Source organism: Bombina bombina, chromosome 10 (genome assembly GCF_027579735.1).
Source record: "Bombina bombina isolate aBomBom1 chromosome 10, aBomBom1.pri, whole genome shotgun sequence".
In the NCBI taxonomy this organism is placed as follows: Eukaryota; Metazoa; Chordata; class Amphibia; order Anura; family Bombinatoridae; genus Bombina; species Bombina bombina.
In genome coordinates, this window is record NC_069508.1 from 46979817 (window position 1) to 46992117 (window position 12301).

Consider the following 12301-nt stretch of genomic DNA (forward strand, 5'->3'; position numbering starts at 1 on the left):
GTTTGTAAACCAGTGGGTTAAACTAGAACTCTCTCTCAAGCCAAATGCAAATAGCTGACTGGAGACGCTTTCCCAGACTTCTAATAGAACATTCTCTAGCTTGAAAAATTATGAAAATTCCACAAATAACAGCCTGCCAACTTCAGAGATGAGAATCTTGTCAGTCTAACACCATGTGACAGGGGATGTCTCTAAAAATAACTGTCTGGTTGTGAACAAAGCCCAGCTTAAATGAGTGAGTCGGAACAAGGACTTACAGGCAACCGTGCATAACAAAGGCTGGCAAATACTGTATCTGTGCACTTAGTAGGCAAGGACAGACACCATACATACATATAGAGCACTATTTTTTACACATATGCATGAATGTAATGAGCATACAATTTTAAACAACCTTCCAGTTGACTTCTATTAGAAAATTTGCTTCATTCTTTTTGCATCCTTTGAAGAAGCAGCAATGTATTACTGTGGTCTAGCTAATGACACATCGTGTGAGCCAATGATAGCAGCTAGCTTCTAGTAATGCACTGCTGTACCTGAGCCAACCTAGGTATGTTTTTAACAAAGGGTACCAAAAGAACAAAGCAAATTAAGCACTCCGACCAACCAATCCTTCTGCAGCATTTAGGAGGGTCAGAGTTTTGAATTTAAAAAGGGATGTACTATAGCTTCTTTGGGGGCACTAGAAAAACTAAAAAAAAATTAGAACTCAATTAATGCAGGTAAAATAATGAAAATTTAGAGTAAAGTTATTTTACTGTATATAATTAAACGTTTTGTCACAAAATACATGTTATAGTGGTGTAGCCTAATAACTGGATAGCATAAGGAGGGAAGTATAAAATATAATTTACTTTAAAGTCAGTTTTTTTTAGGTCATTATTTTTAGCTCCTATCAGTATCTGACACCTATTTAAAAAAAGTGACAGTAAAAACACATTGAGATATTGATAAATAATGTTTAAGTTATGTGTAACAAAACACCCTTTCTGCAATATCATTTTCATTATTTATTTTGCCCACTTTTGTGTAATTTGGTTCTGAAAATTGAGCAACTTCTACTTCTCAGAACAAGAAAAGCACCATGCTGACTTTCAAGGCTTAACCATACTCTATAACATTTCACCAATTGGTTTTACCTGAAACAATGGCAAAACAGAGTAAACAGAGTGGCTAGCCTTGTTGTCTGTGGACTAAAGCCCTGAGATTGGTTTCCTCCAAATAAGGCAAATGTGGGTGGAGTTTGACCATAGAAAAATAAATGCAGGTGTAAGGATGTTAATTTGTTTTAAAAACGTTAAGACTTGGTTGATATGTTATTCTAGAGCAACACAGCAGAAATGTCTTGTAATTACAAGGTGTTTCTGTCCCTTTAAATGACACTTCTCCCCCCCTTTTTCTTTCAAAAGTGGGCATTTTAAAATGTATTGCAGTTTGTTCTTGTACTTGGATAAAAAATAAATAAAGAATCTTTAGGTTTGTTGGGTATCTGTCCATATCAGCCAGTAAGCGGGTCTGTCGTTAGAGATTCGTTGTACACAAACAGGTTTTTCCTGCAATTTTAGAATTAGCAGAATACTAAAGAGAAAATCTAATGGAAAACATGGTCTGTTAAAATGATATTTATTTTCTTACATTAAGTTAGCTTAGTATGTGTTTAACCTGTAAGTAAAGGGTTAAACCCTCTCAGGAGTCATAAGACCTAGGGGGTGCGACCGATTATCGGAACGGTCCGATTATGGATGATATTTGGAATTTCTGAAATAAATCGATATCAGTCAGAAACTTGCCGATATGGAGCAAACTCAAAAGTAATTTAGTTCTGTGTACTTCAGCGAAACTATGCAATTTTAACCCTTATCTGTAAAGTGTACCAAGTGAGCATGTTTTTAGTGAAGTGGCAGCAATATATGAAAGGAAAAAAAAATTTTTTAGCGCCATTAGGACAAAATAGAACGTCATAATCGCTTGGCGGTCTTAAAGCCAACAACGCTTCAGTGATGCGATCACAGTCCTGGAGGGTGTGCCTAGCGTCATAGGGGACACTCCCCCCTGACCTGATCCCATCATTGAAATCTCGCGATCACGTGCACGATTTCAATTTGTTTTCATCGGAACGTTGTTCTGATGTAGACAAATTAACCCTGTCAAAGGGTTAATTTTCAAGCACTTTTTTTTCCAGTTTACTTTTAATGTTTAAAAATTTAATAAAACATGTCTCTAGTTTATAACCAGATTGTGAAGAAATTGTGTTGATTTTTCAAAACTTTAAATGTACATAATATCGGCCCCTGTTATCGGCCTTAAAGGCGCCCAATAATCGGTATCGGTCTATCCCTAATAAGACCTGCAGCTGCCAAGCGGGAAAGTGTGATTGGTAGCTATGAGTGACTGCTGATTGGCTAACCAGCCATGATCTGCAGAGGTTAAACACACCGTAAGCCAGGCTCAGAAATACAAAAATGATATGGTTTAACAGAGCATATTATTTTAGCATTCGATTTTTTAAGCCTCATGCAAGTCCCCAAATTCAACTGAAAATAGTAATGTGTTGGCCTGGCTGCTGCCCTTTCTTACCTATGTGTTTACAATAAGCAGCTTGCTCAAAAGGTTTACTGACTGCTGCTATCAGAAAAGTAGCTGAAAACATTAATAGGGAGTCAATCAATAAAGTTAAAGGAATACAGACATTAAAATTACTGGAAAACTGCAGCTTTCAAATTCAATTCCGACAGGATAATGTGTCACTGTTTATGTTATGAAAAAACAAACGGATGACAACGTTATGAAATGTATTCACTACTTTCAAATGCCACCCTGTTAAAATGAAATTGTTTTGTGTAATAATTAACCAACAAATGGACAGGTTGAACCTCTGACCACTTCTAAGTTGTGGGTGACCTTGGGTAGTGTCCTAAGACTCTGGCAGAGCCAAAAACTTATCAGCCCCCCTCTAAAATCACTGCCAACTGAGTAAATACAAAAAACCTTGGTCTTTAAAAAGGGACGGTCTAGTCCCAATTAAACTTTCAGGATTCAGATAGGAAATGCAATTTTTTTTTAAAAATGTATTCTTTATTAACCAACAAAAAGTAATGTTATACAATAATACGGACTTGACTCACAACAATAACAAAAAAAGAAGAAGAGCAACAAAAAAGAGTTATCATCTGATAGGGAATGCAATTTTAAACAACTTTCCAATTTACTTTTATCATCAAAATTAGCTTTGTTCTCTTGGTATTCTTTGTTGAAAGCTAAACCTACCTTGGCTCATATGCTAATGTCATATAGATAACATTGTTCTTACTTCCGTGGAGTTAACTTTTACTAGAACTATATTTGCTAATAGAATTAGATTTTCTATTTAAAACTGAAAAGCATATTTCAGTTTTGACCTATCCCTTTATTATAACTAAATTATTACAAAGAATGTTTTATTGGATTTGAAACAAAAGTTCATTCTTAATCAACAGATTTATATGGTATCCCTGGCAGTAAGGGGATTAATTACAGAAATAGTTACCTGTACAAGTTCTGGACTGATCTTTAAGCTCCATTCATTTAGCGTTGTTCTGATGCAATCGTGCAGCTGCAAAGATAAACGGGTTATTAAACTAAAGATCAAACCATTCTAGCAGAGGCAAGTGCAATAAATAATACTGGAAACAGAAAAGGTATCATATAGAAAAAGCATCAGTCAATTAGAATATATTCAATACAACAATATAAAAACACGTATCAAGCTACTTCGTTGCTACCTTCCTGTGATACTACTGGCACACTCCGCTGTTCGAATCGGAGGAGATTGCTATGTCTGCTACGCTGTTTAGGCGTTTTTATTGCATAATTAAAAAGACTTTTTAAGTACCTCCGACTCCTGGGACTATGTTATTACAGTGCTCTGAAACTTTGCCTGACACCAGGGTGGAGAACGAAGGGATTTACAGCAACTTGTATGGATTTCACCATGTCTTATGAATAAGGGGCAATACGATTGCGAGTTGGTCTGCACGGGCTCTGAGGAGGAGAGGCTAGATTTTATATTTTTTTTAAAGTTATTTTTTTTTATAGTTTTGCTTATTTTTAAATAACATTGCTCTGATTGCCAAACTCCTAACCAAGCCCCAAAGTTTTATGAGAATACCATCAGCTACCTTCTCCAGCTTGCTCGTGTTTGTATAAAGGGTCTTTTCATATGCAAAAGAAGGGGGGAGTGTCTTATTTCCCACTTGCAGTGGGCTTTCCAGCTACCTTTTCAACAGAGCTAAACTGAGAGCTTCTAAGTACGTTTTTAAACAGTTTTATACTGGATTTTTACATCGGTATCTGTGCATCTTATTCTTTATAGTAGTGTCTATTACATGCAGTTATATGAAAATTAGTGTATACTGTCCCTTTAAGGAAAAGCTGCTGGCTGCAATATTTTAATAATGCACCTAACCTGTCTGCAATCTCCAAGAGCCGTGGGGCACCTAACCTGTCTGCAATCTCCATCGATGTCTGACTCCACCTTGTTAGGTGTTATCTCCCTGCAATTGTGCAGTCCCCACCCCCTCTACTGTAGCACTCTCTCTGATTTGTATTAGCGCGGCAGAAGCTCCCTCACGTCACTCCTTCCCCCACAGGGCTCGGAGCATTGTAAAACGAGTGCAAGTACTTGTGAAAATGCTCAGTATCGGCACCAATATCGATACTAGTATCAGTATTGGTGCATCCCTAGTTTAAACCATCACCTTATTGTTCAAGGGGCCTTCTTTGTTCGTCCTACCTGGACTGTGATCATAACAGACGTAAGTCTCACAGGTTGGGGAGCTGTTGGAGGAGGGGGGGGGGAGAATTTGGAATCCTCGAGAGGCGAGGTTACCAATTAGTATCTTAGAACTCCCTGCTATTTTCGGAGCTCTTCAGGCTTGGCCTCTATTAAAGAGAGAATTGTATTTTTGGTTTCAAACAGACAATGTCACAACAGTGGCATATGTCAATCAAGGGGGACTCACAGTCCCCTAGCAATGAAAGTATCTCTAATAATTTCTTGGGCAGAATCCAACTCTTGTCTAATCACTGCAATTTATATACCAGGTGTAGACAATTGGGAAGCGGATTATCTCAGCCGTCAGACTCTACATCCGGGGCAGTGGTCTCTATCCAGATGTGTTCTATCAGATTGTGCAGATGTGGAATCTTTCAGGCATAGATCTGATGGCCTCTCATCTAAAAAAAATAATTTTCCAAATACCTCTCCAGGTCCAGGGAACCTCAGGTGGAATTGATAGATGTTCTAGCAGTTCCATCGTTTTACCAACCTGCTTAAAATGTTTCCACCTCTGGTTCTTCTTCCAAGAGTGATCTCAAAGATCATAATGAAACATTCTTATGCGTTTCTTATAGCACCAGCATGGCCTCACAGGTTCTGGAATGCGGACCTTGTCCGAATGTCCAGTTGCCAACCTTGGTCACTTCCTAACACCAGACTTTCTGTCTCAAGGCCTGTTTTTTTTCATCTGGATCTCAAATCTCTAAATTTGAAGACATGGAAATTGAACACTTGGTCCTTAAGTCAGAGGTTTCTCTGACTCTGTGATTAACACTATGATACAGGCTCATAACCCTATTTCAAGAAAAATATAATCACAAGGTTTGGAAAACCTATATTTCATGGTGTTCCACTCATGATTATTCTTGGCATTCCTTTAGAATTCTATAGTTTATTCAGGATATTCTCTGCTCTGTTTTATTTCACAGAAAGATTGCTAATCTTCCTGATGTTCACTGTTTTGTACAGGCGTTGACTTGTATCAAACCTGTTATTAAATCTCTCTCTCCTTTTTGGAGTCTAAATTTGGTATTAAAGACTTTGCAGGCTCCTCCTTTTGAGCATATGCATTATTTGGACATTAAACTACTGTCTTCAAAAGTGTTATTTCTCTTGGCTATATCTTCTGCTAGAAGAGTTTCTGAATTGTCTGCTCTCGAGAGAGTCTCCTTATCTGATTTTCCATCAAGATAGATCTGTGAGGACTTAGTTTAAATTTTTGCATAAAGTTGTGAATTCTAACAACATTAATAGGGAATTTATTGTTCCTTCCTTGTGTCCTAATCCTAAGAATACTCTTGAAAGGTCTTTACATTCTTTGGATGTTGTAAGAGCTTTGAAATATGTTGAGGCTACTAAAGATTTTAGAAAGACTTTTAGTTTATGTTATTTTTGTCTGGTTCCAGAAAAGGACAGAAAGCCTCTGCCATTTCTTTTGTATCTTTTTTGAAACTTCTGATTCACAAAGCTTATTTGGAGACGGGGTAGTCTCCACCTCAGAGAGAAACTGCTTATTCTACAAGATCAGTTGCCACATCTTGAGCTTTCAAGAATGAAGCTTCAGTTGATCAAATCTGCAAAGCAGCCACTTGGTCTTTGCATACATTTACTACATTTTACCATTTTTATGTTTTTCGGAAGCAGCTTTTGGTAGAAAGGTTCTTCATGCAGCTGTCTCAGTTTGATTCTAGTGCCTATGATTTAGGTTTTTTGAATTTTTAAGAAAATATAATTATTTTTTGGATTTAATTTCTCAGCGGAAATAGCTGTTTTGATTGTATCCCTTCCTCTATAGTTACTCGTGGACTTCCAAATCTTGGGTATTATATCCCATCAGTAACTAGCTTGTGGACTCTCGCCACCTATATGAAAGAAAATTTATGTAAGAACTTACCTGATAAATTCATTTATTTCATGGTGGCGAGAGTCCACATGACCCCCACATTTTTGGGGGGTTATGATTTATTTTGTATAAAAGCACATTATCCTGTTCCTCTTTTTTTATGCTTTTACTCCTTATACACCTCACTAACTTGGTTATACATTAAACTGAGGTATGAGGTGTATTTATAGGCATTTGAGGTTTGGGAAACTTTGAATTTATCAGGTAAGTTCTTACATAAATTATGTTTTATTGAGGTTTCAGAAAAATTAATTCTCCCGCTAAAAAACCCCCGTTCCCTGATGCCTATAAAAAGTATTGATATGTAACGGTTAATGCAGAGTATGCATCTGTTCCATCAATAACTAAACTACAAGCTTAAAAAGGGAGTCAAATCCAAAATAAACATTTGTGATTCAGATAGGGCATGTAATTTTGAACAACTTTCCAATTTACTTTGATAACCAATTTTGCTTTGTTCTTTTGGCATTCTTAGTTGAAAGATAAACCTAGGTAGGCTCATATGCTAATTTCTTAGACCTTGAAGGCCACCTCTAATCTGAAAGCATTTTGCCCACTAGAGGGTGTTAGTGCATGTGTGTCATATAGATGACATTGAGCTTGCGAACGTGAAGTTACATAGGAGTTAGCACTGAGTGGCTAAAATGCAAGTGTCAAAAGAACTGAAATAAGGGGGCAGTCTGCAGAGGCTTAGATACAAGGTAATTACAGGAGGTAAGACGTGTATTAATAAAACCGTGTAAGTTATGCAAAACTGGGGAACGGATAAACTTTTTAAACAACAACAATTCTGGTATAGACTGTCCCTTTAAGTTTTATTTTGACTTGACAATCCCTTTAATGAATACAAATACAGACAAAACATATAGCATCTTTCTCAAATTGCAGAACTGAAACAAACCCCTAAAAAAGCCACTCATTGAAGCTCAGGGCAATAATTACATATACTGTATTTTAGATGTGTCATCATGATATTCCCTTCCTGCATATGCAAAGATTACACAATATTAAAACTGCATGACTCATTTAGATTACTAAAGCAAATGTGCTTTCACTTCTGCCTTGAGTGTCACTAACATACACATCTCAGCAGGAGTTAAGTAGTCTATGAACATATATGCATGATCTGTGTGTGGTGTGCAGAAAACAAGTGGCATGTGCACCAATTGTGTGAATTGGATAATACACTATCAAGGGTATACGTTTAAATATAGTTTTACACTTTTAGTGTCCTAAAGGAATCCGTTTTCCTTTCCCTAGTACAGTATATGGAAAAGTACAAAAACAATGTGTCTCCGCTATATGTGAGTGCCCGGCCCCTGATGACCCAGTCAGCCCAATGCTCGGCCCCTGAGCACCCACACAGCCTAGTGCCCGGCCCCTGAGCACCCACACAGCCTAGTGCCCGGCCCCCGAGCACCTACACAGCCTAGTGCCCGGCCCCCGAGCACCTACACAGCCTAGTGCCCGGCCCCCGAGCACCTACACAGCCTAGTGCCCGGCCCCCGAGCACCTACACAGCCTAGTGCCCGGCCCCCGAGCACCTACACAGCCTAGTGTCTGTCCACCTATTAGCTGAGTGTTTCACTGCTGACCATGCCAACAATAGCTGGATAAGAGTTTGTCATTTGGTGAAACACAGATCACAGTGCTGCATTATTTAATCACATGACTTCCACACATGCTGTGTGCCCCTCTAATGTGCTATGAGCCCTGTGCCCCTCTAATCTACTGTATATGCCTTGTGCCCCTCTACTGTCCTGTAAGACCTGTGCCATATGCCCTGTGCCTGCTACTGTCCTGTAAGCCGTGTCTCTCTACTGTCCTGTAAGACCTGTGCCATATACCCTGTGCCTGCTACTGTCCTGTAAGACCTGTGCCATATGCCCTGTACCTGCTACTGTCCTGTAAAACCTGTGCCATATGCCCTGTGCCTGCTACTGTCCTGTAAAACCTGTGCCATATGCCCTGTGCCTGCTACTGTCCTGTAAGACCTGTGCCATATGCCCTGTGCCTGCTACTGTCCTGTAAAACCTGTGCCATATGCCCTGTGCCTGCTACTGTCCTGTAAGCCGTGTCTCTCTACTGTCCTGTAAGACCTGTGCCATATACCCTGTGCCTGCTACTGTCCTGTAAAACCTGTGCCATATGCCCTGTGCCTGCTACTGTCCTGTAAGACCTGTGCCATATGCCCTGTGCCTACTACTGCCCTATAAGACCTGTGCCATATGCCCTGTGCCCCTCTACTGTCCTGTAAGCCTAGTTGTGCCCCTCTACTGTCCTGTGTCCCTCTATTGTCCTGTAAGCCATATGCCCCTCTACTGTCCTGTATCCCTCTAATGTGCTTTGTGCCCTTACGTGTCCCTTTAATGAGATGTGCCCAGTTCACAGTCCCACTCCAATAAATATATATTACCTCCTCGCTGGGGTTGAGCGGACACTTGCTCTTTAAGCGGCCCCAGTTGAGCAGATTACCGGTCTGCAGGTTAAGCGTGTCCGCCCTGTCCAGCAGTGTACGGGCTGCCGTGCTGTCAGTGCCCATGGCGTAGCGCTTGCTTCCTCGCTTCTCACTGAGCTCCGAGCCGCAGAAGCCTCCCTATAAACACCGCACGATGACTTGGCGAAAATCAAACCAAAGTGCTGTGTAACAGTGACTCACCGGCTCCGCACACGGACACCGCAACATGTGCTGTGCACTGACGGACTCACGGTTTATTATGGAGCCTGGCTGGACCAGCGCCCCCTGGTGCCCGGAAGCTCTAAGCACCGTGTTACACGTGTAGGGCCAGACCTCAGTAGTGACAGATACAATACACGGTGGTTATTGTGCAATATGTTGCGTTTGGTTAATGTCACTGTCCTTACTGGTTTATGGAAATCACAGTTGTCCCTTTAAGTCTTTAACCCACTGACTGCCAAAGAAAATTAAATAGTCGCTGAATGACAAAATTCCACCTGGCTACAATGATTTCCTGCCAGGTACTATCAATCAGGCACAGTTATTGCGTCATGTGAAAACAGCACTAGACCTCCCAAGCGTGTGACCCTCTATTTAATTTAAACCAGTCCCAACAGCACATGCACTATTTCCTGTCAGATATGCGGTTACAGGTATACCCCGCTCATACAGCGGCATAGTTGCCAACATTTCAAAAAAAAATTCCAGGGACACTGCAGCAGAGCAAGCAAGCGGGTTACTGGAGTATTGACGACCTACTGTTCAACTGCTCCGCCCACTCAGTTTTGCAATCAAAACACACACCCATTTGAAAGTAATAGTATAATTTAGACTTATCCATAGTTTATTATACAGATTACAGCTCCAAGCTCTTACACCTACCCAGTCTCTGGAACACATTCTGGACATATGGTAATTATTACAACACACCATCACAATTAGAAAGACAAATAATATGTGAACTCATTTAATAATAATAACAATATTCCATTAGGAATGAATTATATTTAAATAATACACTATATCTATTTATCATCTATCTATCTGTATATATATATATATATATATATATATATATATATATATATATATATATATATATATATATATATATATATATATATATATATATATATATATATATATATATATATATATATATATATATATATATATAGATACAAACAACAAATGTTGGGCAAAAGAGAGAGCATTTTCAGGGACATTTCCAGGGACAAAAAAAATCCAGGGACATAAAAACAAAATCCAGGGACTGTCCCTGGAAATCAGGGACTGTTGGCAACTATGCAGCGGGTTAGGGACCGGAGCCTCGCTGTAAAGTGAAAACCGCCTTAAAGTGAAACAAGGCGGTTTTAGCTTTCTTTTCACTTGCCAGTGTGTTTAAAGACTTGAAATCATGTTTGAACTAACTTATATTAGGGGTGCAATAGTGCTATGTTTAGTTTAACACTAGCACAGCATTCAGTTAGTATTCAATAAATACTGTACCTGTAAAATAGTGACAATCACTGTAGTAAAATTTGCCAGACTATAGCACTGAGACACAGATTGAGCTGTAATGCTGTAAACAGAGTGAACTACGCATAATAAAATGGTGCCAGTCACTTTTCTCGCAATCTCACGATGATTACAGTACTGTTTCAAAATCCTTGGAGGTTGAACTTCAGCTCCACAAAGCGCTGTATTAGCGAAGCCCTGTAAAGTGAAGCGCTGTAAAGTGAGGTATACCTGTATTTATTCGTAAAGTATACCAGGCGCGGTGTGTATTTTTATTAGTCGTTCCCTTAACCCCTTAATGACCACAGCACTTTTCCATTTTCTGTCTGTTTGGGACCAAGGCTATTTTTACATTTCTGCTGTGTTTGTGTTTAGCTGTAATTTCCCTCTTACTCATTTACTGTACCCACACATATTATATACCGTTTTTCTCGCCATTAAATGGACTTTCTAAAGATACCATTATTTTCATCATATCTTATCATTTACTATAAAAAAAAATATAAAATATGAGGAAAAAATCGAAAAAAACACATTTTTTCTAACTTTGACCCCCAAAATCTGTTACATATCTACAACCACCAAAAAACACCCATGCTAAATAGTTTCAAAATTTTATCCTGAGTTTAGAAATACCAAATGTTTACATGTTCTTTGCTTTTTTTGTAACTTATAGGGCCATAAATACAAGTAGCACTTTGCTATTTCCAAACCATTTTTTTTCAAAATTAGTGCTAGTTACATTAGAACACTAATATCTTTCAGGAATCTCTGAATATCCCTTGACATGTATATATTTTTTTTTAGTAGACAACCCAAAGTATTGATCTAGGCCCATTTTGGTATATTTCATACCACCATTTCACCGCCAAATGCGATCAAATACAAAAAATCGTTCACTTTTTTACAAATTTTTTACAAACTTTTGGTTTCTCACTGAAATTATTTGCAAACCGCTTGTGCAATTATGGCATAAATGGTTGTAAATTCTTCTCTGGGATCCCCTTTGTTCAGAAATAGCAGACATATATGGCTTTAGCATTGCTTTTTGGTAATTAGAAGGCCGCTAAATGCCACTGCGCACCACACGTGTATTATGCCCAGCAATGAAGGGGTTAATTAGGGAGCATGTAGGGAGCATTTTGGGGTAATTTTAGCTTTAGTGTAGTGTAGTAGACAACCCCAACTATTGATCTAGGCCCATTTTGGTATATTTCATGCCACCATTTCACCGCCAAATGCAATCAAATAAAAAAAAAAACGTTAACTTTTTCACAATTTTAGGTTTCTCACTGAAATCATTTACAAACAGCTTATGCAATTATGGCACAAATGGTTGTAAATGTTTCTCTGGGATCCCCTTTGTTCAGAAATAGCAGACATATATGGCTTTGGCGATGCTTTTTGGTAATTAGAAGGCCGCTAAATGCTGCTGCGCATCACGCGTGTATTATGTCTAGCAGTGAAGGGGTTAATTATGTAGCTTGTAGGGAACTTGCAGGGTTAATTTTAGCTTTAGTGTAGAGCTCAGCCTCCCACCTGAAACATCAGACCCCCTGATGCCTCCCAAATAGCTCTCTTCCCTCCCCCACCCCACAATTGTCCC

At 38.9% G+C, this 12301-nt stretch overlaps 1 protein-coding gene across 1 annotated transcript in view; it reads right to left on the reverse strand.

Moving 5' to 3' along the window:
* GCLM (glutamate-cysteine ligase modifier subunit) overlaps nucleotides 1-9834 on the reverse strand; it is a 34449-nt gene extending 24615 nt beyond the window's left edge. Inside the window, exons 1-2 of the mRNA XM_053694038.1 lie at nucleotides 9136-9834; nucleotides 3527-3592 (exon numbers count right to left, since the gene is read on the reverse strand). Coding sequence (XP_053550013.1) covers nucleotides 3527-3592; nucleotides 9136-9261 — 192 coding nt within the window. The 5' untranslated portion in view covers nucleotides 9262-9834. The remainder of the gene's footprint in view (nucleotides 1-3526; nucleotides 3593-9135) is intronic.
* Nucleotides 9835-12301: the final 2467 nt, after the last annotated feature.